The sequence below is a fragment of the Ascaphus truei genome, chromosome 7 (assembly GCF_040206685.1).
Source record: "Ascaphus truei isolate aAscTru1 chromosome 7, aAscTru1.hap1, whole genome shotgun sequence".
NCBI lineage: Eukaryota > Metazoa > Chordata > Amphibia > Anura > Ascaphidae > Ascaphus > Ascaphus truei.
The window spans coordinates 96,456,790-96,470,678 of NC_134489.1; the positions used below are offsets into that span (position 1 = coordinate 96,456,790).

Here is a 13,889-nt window from a genome sequence, read left to right on the forward strand (position 1 = left end):
GTTCCGTCCTCCCTTACGGGCGGTCCTGTCCGGGGGGTGGGGGGAGGGCTCCACCAGAGGCTTGAATCTACTAGGGGAAGCTTATCTCGCTGCCTCCTTGACGCCACAACGATTATCGGCCCTCCAAGGTGAATCCCAGGAAGGGGGGGAGGGGGGCACGCGCCACAGTTTCTCTCCTGCACCAGCCTGCACCCGAGCCCTCACCTAGTGCCTTGGTTTTTGCCCGGTCCAATCAGGAGCGCAGATCCCCCTCTTCTCTTTTCTCGGAGCTCCAACGGCTCCCCAGTGTAGTGATGGGTCAAATGGCCACCTCGCCAACTCGTGGTCCTTCTTTCACCTCGCCGGTCGGTGTCTGGCAGCCGGTGGCTCTCTCCGACGTCCGACTGTTGCCAAGTGCTCCTCCTTCGCTTCTCCTGCTCCCGATCAGAGCTCTACATTAGCTACCGCCGGTGAGAGCCACTTCACTTGCGCCTGGCGGCCATATTGGGCGCTCGGCCACGTGTATTTGTCGGTTCTGGAGCTCCGACGGCCCGGCCGTGGATTTCTGCAGTGTGCTGTCGTGTTTTGTTGTTTTTGTTTTTGCTCTTTTATGCCTCGCAAAGTTTGGGGTAAGTCTTTCCCCAGCGATATTCTCTTATTTTGGGAATTTTGTGGTCCTAATTATGCTCCTTTTAGTTCTGCTAGGACGGAGCTAGGTCTCCACATGTCCTGCTAGCTTGAGGTCTTGGCCACGCCCCCCACCCCTCCTGGGTGAGGTTCTTCTGTTTGAACGCAGTGTTTGGTTTTCGCTAAACATAGCGTTTCTCATTGAGGCCAAAAAGTTCTAACCTTTGACTCGTCTGTCCAGAGAACATTGTTCCAGAAGTCTTTTGGATCATCTATGTGCTCTCTGGTGAACTTCAGACGGGCAGCGATGTTCTTTTTAGAGAGCAGTGGTTTCCTCCTGGTTATCCTTTCATGAACACCATTATTTTCCTGATAGTTGAGTCATGCACACTCACATTAGCCAAGGCGACAGTGGCTTGCAGATCCTTGGATGTTACTCTGGGGTTCTTTGTGACTTCCTTGATGATTTTACGGTTTATTCTCTGAGAGATTTTGGTAAGACAACCGACCGCTCTTGGGTAGAGCGATTTGTGGTCTTGGACGTTCTCCATTGTAGAATATCTGTTTGACAGTGGGTTGCTGGAGCCTCAAATTCTTAGAAATGGGTTTGTAACCCTTTCAGAATTATGAGCATCAATCACTGCTTTTCTGAGGTCCGGAAAAGATTTCTTTAGATCGTGGTATGACATGTTTCCACACACCTGTATGGTGAAGACCAAACTTACAAAGTTTCTGATCTTTTATATAGGGCGAGGCCTCCCAAACGCACCCCTGAAGATCTACCTAATTATTTAAACACCAGATTCTAATTACCCCCTTTAATTTTAGCTGATAAAACCAGCATTTCACTTACTTTTGCGCATACCCTGACTCTTAATTACTCATCGTTTGTCTAATTCATACATCATTTTGTTTCAGAAGACATGGAATTGGTTAATATAAACCCTATTGAATATTTAAGAAATAACTGATTTTGATTCAAGAAGGTTATTGTAGATAAACTATGGAATTTCTGTAATTAGCATTTTGGTTCACAAACTTTTTCTTGCCACTGTATGTAGAGAAACGGCAACCAAACCCTAACTATGCAAGTTAAAAATTAGGTAGTTATATTTAAAGGATGACATTTTGGTCCCCAATGGAACCTTTAGGAAGATTTGACCTTTAAATAAAATGGCCTATTTTTTCGTGTGAGTCCAAACCCATGGATTGGATAAAACGAGCAGCACATTGCAGGAAAGTGAATCCAAAAAAGTTTATTGTGCACACAAATCCAATGTTTCTGTCCTTACAGCAGGACCTTCAGTGTGTCTCTGCGTGTGCGTGTCCGAACATTCTAGGGCTGAGATCCATAAAAGGGTGCTAAGCTTTAGACCGCCATTATTCACATTAACTTTCATAGGAGTAAGGTTGCGCTTATAGTGCCCGATGATGCGACGTCACTCCAAAACAAATCAATTGAATCAGTCGCATGCGCTTATAGTACGCGCGACGGAGCGACCAAAAATTTTGAAGCCATTTAATTCTGATTTTTTTTTTTTTTTTTTTTTTAGAGATACAGTTGCCACATGTGACTGTCTCTAAACCAATCGCAGAGCGCTGCCCTCCTCTTTGGTGACGTCGCTGGCCTTGTCGCCAGCGACGTCGCTTAAAACTAAAGTTTAACTTTCGCCAATGGCGAGGGTGACGTCATCTGTCGCGTCGCCGACACTATAAACGCGACCCTAGGGTGTGCTAAATCTTAGCACTTTTTGGGGATCTGGGTCTAGGAGCGTAGCCTCCTCTTAATGCCGTAGGGAAAATCCTTTTTGCATTTGTAGACATGACCTATAGATCATAAACTACAAATAGTGCTTTGATAGGTTTTTTTTTTTTTAATGATGGAAAGTGTAGCTATGCCAAGACACCGCCATGTCATCACTTTGAACTTAGGTCAATTCGGAACCAGAATGATCATTCTATAGAATATGGGGAACGATTAGACTTTAATCTGATGATGATACAGGAAGTGGGGACATTAATCCTTTCTGCAGAACCAAAGACCACTGAGGAATCCCAACATTGCTTTCGTTTTATAGCAAATTGGTTTCTTCTTGTTAATGTGGGTGGTTTGTTGGTGACCACGTCTGATTCTCTTGTCAAAACAAGAACTAGTAAAATCACGTTTTTTAAATGCGAGCACTCGTTCAGCTTCTGTTTTGTGGTGTGATGACTGAGCTCTTGAGAGAAGACCGTTTGGGGATTTCCAGCCCTGCTCGGTATCGAATACATGTTTGTCAGTAGCATTTCTGTTATGTCTTGTTTCATTTAAAGAAAAAAAGAAAGAGCAGGTGTTTCTTTCCTTCACTGTAAAGAGACGCATTGTTGCTATATATACACGTATTCTGTATGCATTGTACAGCCCTTCTTCCTCTTTATGCAGCACTCTAGAGATCCCTCTTTGTATTTTTAAGCTTTAACCCAATTATAACCATGGCTTTTTCTCACATGGAAACAATCGTTTTACTGCCTCTGTTGTTGTTGTTAAAACAACTGCATTTTCTTTCTTACTTTGCCCAGATTTCCTGTGGGTTTTTCTTTTGCTTTTCACGGTGGAAGACGAGGAAGAACCAGGAATAGATGCTTTCGCCTCTTCAAACGCAGGGAAGATCTATGTTTAGATCAGAGCCTGTCATGCTTTAAAAGCAGGGGAAGCAAAAGAATGAGTCACTGGTGAATGTCTTGTTTATCACTTAGCATTCACGTATCAGAGAATTCACAGTACTGAAGGGTACAAGCTTCTTCCTTAAACCACGTGGGGAAAGTAAAAGGACTCCTCTCCCTCTCTTCCCCCCCACCTTTTTGTTTTTTTAACAGGATGGGGAGGCCTTGGGGCTAACCAAGGGGGGTGCATGGTGGTGAAAATAGCGCAGTTTCCCTGTGGATTCCCATCCTTTAATAAAGAAACCAGTCGGGTTTGCTGCTTTTTAAAGGAGTGTTTCCTTGATGCAAAGGGGTAAAATGCCCCCCCTAAGTGGGAAGCAGGATGGGGGGCCTGGAGCTGAACTGCATTAATTTCAGCTCCGGAGACCCCCTGCTTTTTACCTAGCACAAAAAGAAAAGCCCTAGACAGAAACGCACCTTTTAAAGTGGCTTTTTGTTCATGTTGGGTTTGTGGAAACATCCCTTCATTGGGCTGTAAGTAAGGATGAGTACTGTATGTGAGTAGAGCTAAAAGGTTTCCGGCAGAAATTGCTCCTGCTTAGTCCTCGGTAAACGGGCAGTCACACATAGGATCTACCCAGACTAATGACTGTGTTCTCAACTCCAGTCCTCAAGCCTCTCCAACAGGTCAGGTTTTCAGGATATCCCAGCTTCAGCGCAGGTCAGAGGCTCAGTCTTCGACTATTTGAGCCACCTGGGCTGAAGCAGGGGCTGATTGAGTCATCTGTGCTGAAGTAGGGATATCCTGAAAACCTGCCTTGGGGGGGTCGGGGGGGTCCTTGAGGTCTGGAGTTGAGCACCCCTGGTGTAACAGGCGCAAACCAGGCGGTTGTCAATGTAGTTTGCTCCACCTCCTGTGATAATGTGAATTCGTTTTATTCGCACCTCGTGCGTAACATCCAGATGTAGCGAGGGTTATTGCTCCCGCTGGCGTGTCCTCTCAGGACATTCTGTAATATGCGTTCTGAGCGAGTGCAATAATCTTTGCTACATCTGTAAATACTAGAAAGGGAAAGAGTAGGACAAGGCAGCTATAGGGGAAGTAAAATCTACACTATACTTTAATGATTGTCTTTGCAAACATTCACACGGGAACGTACAACGATAATAAAATTGCTTGTGTTTCCATTTCCTTTAAATAACTTGATTTTACCCCATTAAACAGCACTGCCATTAATTACCGCAGTGTGGGCTTGAGAAACCGCATGTGGAATTTATTTTATTTTTAACGTTTGGGCTGATGGGTACTTTCACTTCTCTGCAAAACTACCAGTGAAACGCTTAAAACGTGTGTGTGTGTGTGTGTGTGTGTGTGTGTGTGTGTGTGTGTGTGTGTGTGTGTGTGTGTGTATTAAAAACACAAACAAATAGTAGCGCTAACTTCGTGTATTTAAATGGAGATTAAGGCTGATGAGATATATGTAACTAGTGATCATGTAACAGTGTAAAAAATATTATTGATAATAAATATCTAAATTTAATGTGTAATGTAAACAGTGATAATATTAAATCAAACCAATCCCAATAGATGAAAAGTCTAGTTCCAGAGAATAAATATAGGGTAATCAGGCGGTTCACTGCTGCCGTGGGGTATGAAATAGGAGATCCACACGCAGATGAATAAAAGGTTGTTTTATTTAGTGCATATACACTGAAAAAGTCTGCTACAGAGAGATCCCTGACGCGTTTCGTCCACAGATATGGACTTTGCCAAAGAGTATCTGGCACTGCCCTTAGTGATGCATATATAGTGCCAGATACTCTTTGACAAGGTCCCTACCTGTGGACGAAACGCGTCAGAGTTCTCTCTGTAGCAGACTTTTTCAGTGTATATGCACTAATTAAAACAACCTTTTATTCATCTGCGTGTGGATCTCTTATTTCATACTCCAACGGCAGCAGTGAACCGCCTGATTACCCTATATTTGTCTATTTTCCCTGGGCTGGAGCACGCTTTGTAACATTTCCGGATCAGAGGAGCTCTACGTCATTGTTTGAGCGGAGACCCGGCGCGTCAAGATCGTGAGTTATTACTCTCTTCTTCCCCCCCCCCCCCCCTTCTCCTTGTGTGGGGATCTTGGCCGTGTGTGACACCGGGTTAGTGAGGGCAGTGGCGGAGGGTTGCGGCATACTTAGCCGTTTATGGTTCCCTGGCAGGGGACACGGCAGTACCGCTGCTTCGTTTCCTCCCTACCACATCACAGCCCCTACCCGTGGGATAGTCACGTTACACGGCACAAGTGGGGTGTTCATATTACTTATCCATCAGTGGGACACTGGATGGGAGTGTGTTCATGAACTTATTTGTGCTATAATTTTCTTGGACTGTTTGTAGTACGCATATGTGTACAATTAGTAGCATCAGTTACTCCTTGGAGAGATTCTGGGACATTTGCTAGTTCCAGAGAATAGTCTGTTATGGAGTAGGCAAAGCTTCTTAAGTGATCTAGCCTCATCACACACCTACAAGACAAAGAAAAAAGCGCCAGCTCCATAGCATAATATTGCGTATAAAAATGATGTATTACAACATAGAGTGGTCACCAGGACTTGCACTCACATAGTGGGTTAAAAAACCTCAGCAGGGCACAGGCTTCTCCCCGATACTGCCAGTAATGACCCTTTCCGACCGGCGTCCCAGACCCGCCGTGATCGGTGTATAGGCGGGGCAGAGCAACCCCTCGGCACTAAGTCCACGCCTCCAAACTGCACGTCACCACGTCAATGCGCCATGACGTCCAACGCGTTTTATCACGTTAGTGACTTTCTCAGAAAGTTACTAACGTGCCAAAAAGCATTGGACGTCGTGACGCGTTGGTGTGCAGTTTGGGGGCGTGGACTTGGTGCGAGAGGTTGCTCTGCCCTGCCTATACACCGATCACGGTGCGTCTGGGACACCGGTCAGAGATGATCATTACTGGGAGTATCGGGAAGAAGCCTGAGCCCTGCTGAGGGCCTTCTACCATTGGAGGAGCATTACCAAGGTGTCTCCTACCACAGATGAGTATCCCTCACAGCCTTGGCAACTCGGCATCTGTGTATTCTCATCAAATTTGTCCTCCAGCTGCTAGCGTCGGCACACAAATTCTCAAATTAATGCTTTTGAACCCACTATGTGAGTGCAAGTCCTGATGACTACTGTGTTGTAATAAATAATTTTTATACACAGTATTATGCTATAGAGCTGGCGCTTCTTTTCTTTTTTTGTTGTGTGTGTATGTGTATCCTATCTATCTACTCTATCTATCTATCACTGTAAACACATTACAGATCCAAAGGGAATAAGCTGAAAAGTGGGAAATACCAAATGTATTGAACTTCCACTCCAAAATTACATCCTGCCATCTGAAATTATTCCATGGTATTCATGGATTCTCTACAATTGTCAGTGTGTCTGTCATTCAGTGTGTATTTTTAAATGATCTCCTGAACTCCTCTCACTTGGGACGTGCGTTTATAACATTTTTAAGAACGTGCATTGTGTATCGCATTCTATGCATGTGTGTGTGTGCTGAATGTCAGATATTTGAAGTGAGCAATCAATATGTATTAATTGCGGTCCGCATGTGTCGTGTAAGCAAGACATAACGCCTACAGCATATCAGAAAAACCTGTTAACCTTTAGTTTAAAGTGGTGATTCTTTGCTTTTACAATGATGTATTAATTACTTTGTATTATTGATAGTATTGAGATGCCTCTTTGACTTCCACAGACGACGGGAGATAATAATCATGTTGTTGCTTATAGCACATTTCCAAAACCTTGAAGTCTTAGTAATGGGTGTAACGTTCCATTACCCAAACCTGTCATCTGCTCAGATGTCTCCAGCTGACAGCACAGTCCTACCTCTGTCTTTATGTCGAAAGGTTCAGTGACGGATTCTCTCAAGTTTGTCCTCCGTAATTAATTGTGATGATGAATGACGGGACGATGGGGAAGAGTACTTGCCCGTAATAAAAGCCCATAGTTTCAAAAGCACTCTCTTGTAATTTCAGTCTTGGTCATGTTCAATACATACTGTATCACTTTGTCCTTTCGCTTTTATGTTCTGTACTTGGCACAGAATCCCAGCTACTCTTGTACAATGGCACAGCAGTAGGTAGAGGTGCGACTCTGCAGGAACATGGAGGGAGGGACATGATGATATTCAATATGACATATAAAAATCAAGGCATGGTAGACTCTAATCTATTTCTAAAGAAAGGAGCTCATGGGACTAAACCAGCGATGGGCAACTCCAGTCCTCAAAGGCCACCAACGGGTCGGGTTTTCAGAATATCCCTGCTTCAGCATAGGGGTGCAGTCAGCGACTGATTGAGCCAGCTGTGCTGAAGCAGGGATATCCTAAAAACCCGACCTGTTGGTGGCCCTTGATGACTGGAGTTGCTCACCCCTGGTCTAAACTACTAGTTCACTTTTTAAACCAAATTTAGATGACGGTCAATAAGTTTTGCAAACTTGGTGGCCTCCAAGATTGCCCAATTATCAAATGGAGAGACCCTCTTAATGAGCTAATATATTTCATTGCTAATCAAGTGTCTTACACACTAAGCTTTTTCTATCTCAGTCCTTTTCTTTTTTTTTTTTCTGTCTTTCTTCCTCACACCAGACAGGGGCTTTTTAAGCCTTGATAAGTGGTGTTCCCGTTTTGTTAGCTGGTGAGGAGAAATTCTGTAAATAACAGTGAAACAAGTGAAAGCAATTGTCGTATCCAACCCTGAGGGTGTTAGAGGCCTGAACATCCAGAAAACAAGTCACTGCATTTTAGTGTGTCTTCATCTACCGAATGATGGCATTATATCATCCATGCAGACCATTCATCTTGGTCAAGTTAGTCTCTTACCTTTTTGTGTTTCTCTCACATACCTTGTATTGCGCTTTATAGAATGGATCCATTATTTTCAGCTCAGGAGGACAAATTACAGATGCTGCTTTGATCAGTGACAGTGCTGTATCTTCAATCACACTAATTGGCTTGATGTATTATCTGTGGCTGTGTTAATTTCCTGCAATCACGAGGCTCTGTTCCACTTAATGTATTGAAAACAACAACATCCCTGAGGGCGCAAGGCCAGTGATTTAACCCATAAGCAATTTGTGGATTCAGCTTTTTTAATAGGATTTTGTATATGGCTTTCTTTTAATATCTCATATAAACACCCTATTGCTGCTTAACCAGACTTTAGTCAACTATGCTTTTTTTTTTTCTCCCCCAATTGTTATTTATAGGTAAAATTGTCAGTTTCTGCACTTCTACAAATACCAAGTACAGTACATGCAGAGTACTCGAAGTTTCAGGGTCTGTGTTTCTGCTCCGGTCAGACCAATGTGTTTTTTTTTTTTAGATCTTTAGATTCTCGGTTGCGAAAGCTTTTCATGGATCCGTATTTGCCTTCACAGAAGCTTTTGGTGCTGATGGGGCCTACTATACATTGAACATTTTATGTTTTGGAGTCTGCACCCATTGAAAATGTAAGGGATGCCGTAAAGAGCATCATACATTACAAACATACGGAACTAGAAGGGAGCCATCGTGGTATCCAGGAATCGCCATGGAATTAACCGACTGCTTTAGGCTGCGGTCCCAGTGACTGCTACGGCGTGCGCTGTGTGTTCAACCCAGTCAGGCCGGTCCTAGTTGGTACCCTGTCGCGCACCTTTCCCCTGCGGTGCGCGACAGGTTTTCAGGCAGGCAGGAAAATTTGACCTCAAAGTTTGGGACGGAGGCGTTCAGCCTATGAGGGCGAACCAGCCGCGGGACGTCATGGCCACGCCCCGGCAAACCCACCGCCACGCACTCTCCCGTCGCAAACCTTCCCTCAGATCGCGGTGTAGCGCTGTGCACGCGCCGCCCCCCCCTCCCCCCGCCGGGCGCGCGTGCCACAGTGCTGACTGGGGACTCACCCTAAGTGAGTTATCGTTACATCCTGGAGGTTCAACTTGTATATGGAAAACCAGCGTATTTTTTCAATCTGATACTCTGTTCAGAAGATATATATATAAAGTGTCCAGGAGGATAAAATGGAGCTCAGAGCCCATTGATGTCTAGAGATAATCATAATATAGGCTGTTGGGAGGGGGTGCTTCTGCTTTTCAAGGTTAACCTGTCACCTGTTTCCCAGCATCATACAAGTTCCACTTTCAATTACCTTTTAGTTACACAATGAGATGTCGAAAGTACATGGTAAAGGAAATGTGTGGTTATAACGGCTGCAGGTTCACAGACCGACGCTAAGATTCCCGTGATTTAGCCTAATGAGGCTGCTGGTTTTGTTTTTGTGTTACCCTGACTGTTGCAATGGAATGCACTCGCCTCTGAAATACTAATACTACATTCTGCAACTTATGGAAATGTCGCGGGTTTTTTTTTTTTAAGTTTTAAATAAAAGTTAAAAGCACTATTATTCCTAACATCACTGTGGCTGCCATATTTGAAAACCCCAATCACTTCCTTTTTAAATGAAACCATGTGAGGGCTCATTTGCCTGTCAAATACCCAGAATCCCTTGCTGCAGTGAAATGACTGTATGCTGTGCGGTTATGGGGTAATGTAGGTTTCTGGACCTATCTCAGATGTGTGATGCGTATGGACATAGCGGTCAGGGATTCACATAAACTATTAACCCTTTGCTGCCACTTGCTTTGTTCCACAAGAGCTAATACATTGTAGGCTCCTAAAGGGTTCAATTGTTTTGTGCTGAATTAGCCAAAAAGCTTTACACCTTTTCTAGCTACAACTCGAGATTAACAGCAGCATGCTTCAGTGTCAAGCCTATAGCCAGGAAGTCATGAGTTATATCAGAGTGTTGTAAACATGTACAATGTTATTTTTGTCTGTACTGTATAGATACCTTTTTAATGAACTAACCACATAATTCTAGAATCTAGATCATAAGTTCGGAGCTTTCAAGCCCCACAGACCATTTACCTTTATGTATACACAGCAGGCCAATTCCGCTACTGGAACATTGCACTACATCCCTTTTAATCTAACTATCATATTTAAGACCCTTTTTTTTTTTTGGTCCTTCATTAATATTTTTTTATAGCTAACATTTTCCTTTGTTAAATATTCATATTGTTTGAATAAGGATTAAAAAGCAATCCTTTTTTGATGTGCTGCAATTATCCCCAATTCTGTACATGTGGCTGCTCATATATGCACTGAAAGGTAAAATAAGCCGAATACTGTTCACCGTATTGCATACTAATCTGTACCTGAGTGGCTAGCGAGATCTGGTAGTACTCGGCACTGCTTTTAGTTATTTCCTGCAGCGAGGTAGTTAATTGGCGAGCAGAACTTTTACTTTACTGCTACCTTTTAATCTGTTCCAGTGGTTTGCAGTTAACCAGAATAGTGTGGTTACTCACCAGAAATGTCTGTGCAAGAAGACGACTTTATACGCCTTGTTAGATATAAACCTTTGTTTTGTTTTCCTTACTGATTTGGTCTGACTTAAAACCATTTTGGTGCCATCTTTCCTGTATTAGTTTAGTAGAGCAGGGGTTCTCAACGTCAGCCCTCAAGACCCACCCACCCAACAGGTCATGTTTTAAGGATATCCCAGCTTCAGCACAGGTGGCTCAGTCTTTGACTGAGCCACTGATTAAACCACCTGTGCTGAAGCAGGGATATCCTGGAATCTTGACCTGTTGGGGCGGATCTTGAGGACTGAAGTTATGAACCTCTGTAGTCGAGAGCTGTGTTGTCTGGGTGGATCAACGTATACAGCACAATTCTATGCTGTGTAAAGTTATTGCTTCATTAATCTCCGTTACAGCGGGAGTCTTTGAAGAGATCTCTTCTTTCCCTTTCCAACATTGTGTTTATTTGTTCAATCTGACGCTCCATTCAGGAGATATAAATGTTTGAAATATGAAGTGTGTGGGAGTTAGAAATTGTTGTCTACCTAGGGTCCATTGAAGTCAAAAGGGGCAGTGGTAACCTAGGAAGCTAGAGATCAAGAAAATAATGATAGGCTCAGGCAAGATACCTATATTAAGCTAGGCTTCTGGGGGGGGATTGCGGCTCTAAATCATGGTAAATAAAGAGGAACGACCGTGAATAGGGCGTTAAAGAGAAAATAACGGAGGTACTCGTATGCAACAATAATGGCTGTAACTGAGCTCGTTGGCGTAGAGCTAACGGCACATTATTTTAGGAAACGCCGCGTTATGTTCAATAACAAGATGTCATTCATGTCTTGGCATTATTGCTTTCCAGAGAGCCTTGCTTTGGTGAACACAAAGCCATGTGAAGAGGCTTTGTTGAATCATGCCCTCACTCTTCCCCTGTTTCAGGGTTTGGATGGGAGTAATGCATCATTATTTCCTGGTGTTAACCTGAGCTTGGCGAGTATGGGATGAGTATTATTTAGGCTGTAATGAGCTCATTTGCACATCATTTAGAATATTCGCCATTATAAATAACGCAGTGCTTTTTATGAGTGTAAGTCCTGGTCAACCTCACATTATTTACTCTAGTGAGTACCACGTTATGCTTAATGTGCGTCAATATACTGTAGGTTAATGTCATGTTAAATAGGCTAATGGATCTTGGTGAATCTGGTCCTTAATGTATGACATTGGGTGTACATATATACATACATACTGCTATGTTCTCTAATGATGAGTATTAATATTGCTACCCGACTAATGGATATTATTATTTCTAAGAAGTACTAACTGGGGGCAATAGCAAATATATTGAAAACACAGTGACACGTCTCATGAAATTATTTACACGCAGTCAGACTGCGTGTGCATGACAAGGTCATTGCTCAGCGAAGTTTATAATGTATAATGGTTTTCCTCCACCCTAACCAGACGATATTTTTGGAATAACCTATCAATAAAGTGTTGGCAAATAAACTAGGTGCATGCGAGACCGATAATTATTTGGTTAGCCTCAATTTTCTTCTTATGCAACCCAGCCAAGACCAGAGTGGAGAAACACTGTTCTACAGGGAAAGGGTGGGTTTTAGGAACTCAAAAAGATGCTGCTACCGTAAACCTACCCACTGGAAGCTTCAAATACTAGTCTGTGATGGGGGATTGTAGGGTTTAAAGGGGGGAGCGTACCCACAGCTCCTTGAGAATTCATAGAAAGTTACAAAAAAAAGTGCCAAAGAGACTCCCCCGTACTGAGTACAGTAATAATAAAGAACACTTATGAGCACATTCACATGTTTTAGGCAGGTCCCCAAACCTACCATAAGCCATAATCACACTGCAACCAGGGAGTCTGGGTAATGACATGCAAATGAGGGCAATATAAGTGCTCTCTTGCATGTCATTCCCTACAATCCCTGCTGTTTTATTATGGGGTCAGACAGGTTTGGAGACCTGAGACGTGAATCATAAGTAGCCCCAGAACACAATCACAGGAGAACGATCATGCTGATTGTGCCGCAACTGCTGCTCTTTAAACACCAGTAATAACCCACCGGAAAGCCCTTCTCACAGCGAGACTTCTCTGTTGAGGAATGAATGGATTTAGAGAGCATGCAGTGGGGCAGCTGTAATAGCTGTAACTTTTGCAGGTGCTCAAATGATGTTTTTTTGAGTATTTGTTCTCTGTCTATAGATAGTGTACTGACGCACTCCCTTAGCCTTACCGCACTATGTTCTGGTTCCTAGCGACGCCTTGAGAACGAATACAGAATCGATTCAGTATTACAGGGTACCGCCTGATGACGAGTCTGCGCCCCCGAAACGCTGTCATTAGTGCAAGGAAATGTCGAAATAAGAGGCGTTCTAGCTCGCAGTGCCACTAACCCTGTGTGTGGCTGCAGTTTACCACTGAATAGGTTCTCTATTTGTTCCCTAAGCACAATAAGTATAAGACTTTGTAGACAGTAAAAGGTGTGTTGTCTTTTGCCTCATGCTGCAACCGGTTTATTTTTATTGAGTACACAAACATAAAATGCTGCTTTAACCATGCGATGGCTGCCTTAGAAAATAACTGTGCATTTCTATGCTAACAGCATCACCAAAGAAAGCATCGTTGACGTGGAAGGCTTTGTAAGAAAGGTGGATCAGAGGATTGAAAGTTGCACTCAGCAAGATGTTGAGCTGCACATTGAAAGGGTAAGCGCATTTTGCAATTCAGCACATATGTAACCACGCAGTTTGAATATTTAGACCATAAAGCATAAAAACTACATTTCTGAACAGTGCAGGTGGTTTAATAGTTTGCAGGTGGTTTAATAGTTTGCTTTTTTGCCGGTACCAACGCCATAAACATCTGTGTTTTCATCGCATTTGTAGAATATCATCATTATTTATAAATCGCCGCAGTGCGGTACAACAGGGGGAAGACAACAACAAGTGGAACAAACAGATGAGCATGAATTTACACACAATAACACAATGGGTCAGGAGGTCTATGTAAGGTGGGAAGGGGAAGACTTGAGCAAATCCAATGAGGGAAGGTGCTGATGTCCCAGGATGTGTGATGTCAGCTAAACTGTATTGTACTTTCAATTAAATGCACTGAAGCAGGTGTGTGTGTTTCTTTTCTGAGGATCCAGTTAGACATGGCTTCCATAACAAGAAACCACCTTAAAGCCACACTGTG

General features: G+C 43.4%; 1 protein-coding gene across 4 annotated transcripts in view; it reads left to right on the forward strand.

Moving 5' to 3' along the window:
* DARS1 (aspartyl-tRNA synthetase 1) overlaps window positions 1-13,889 on the forward strand; it is a 59,989-nt gene that overhangs the window by 25,563 nt on the left and 20,537 nt on the right. For all 4 annotated transcript variants that reach the window (XM_075609494.1, XM_075609495.1, XM_075609496.1 and 1 more), the window contains one exon: window positions 13,297-13,399. In XM_075609494.1, coding sequence (XP_075465609.1) covers window positions 13,297-13,399 — 103 coding nt within the window. The remainder of the gene's footprint in view (window positions 1-13,296; window positions 13,400-13,889) is intronic.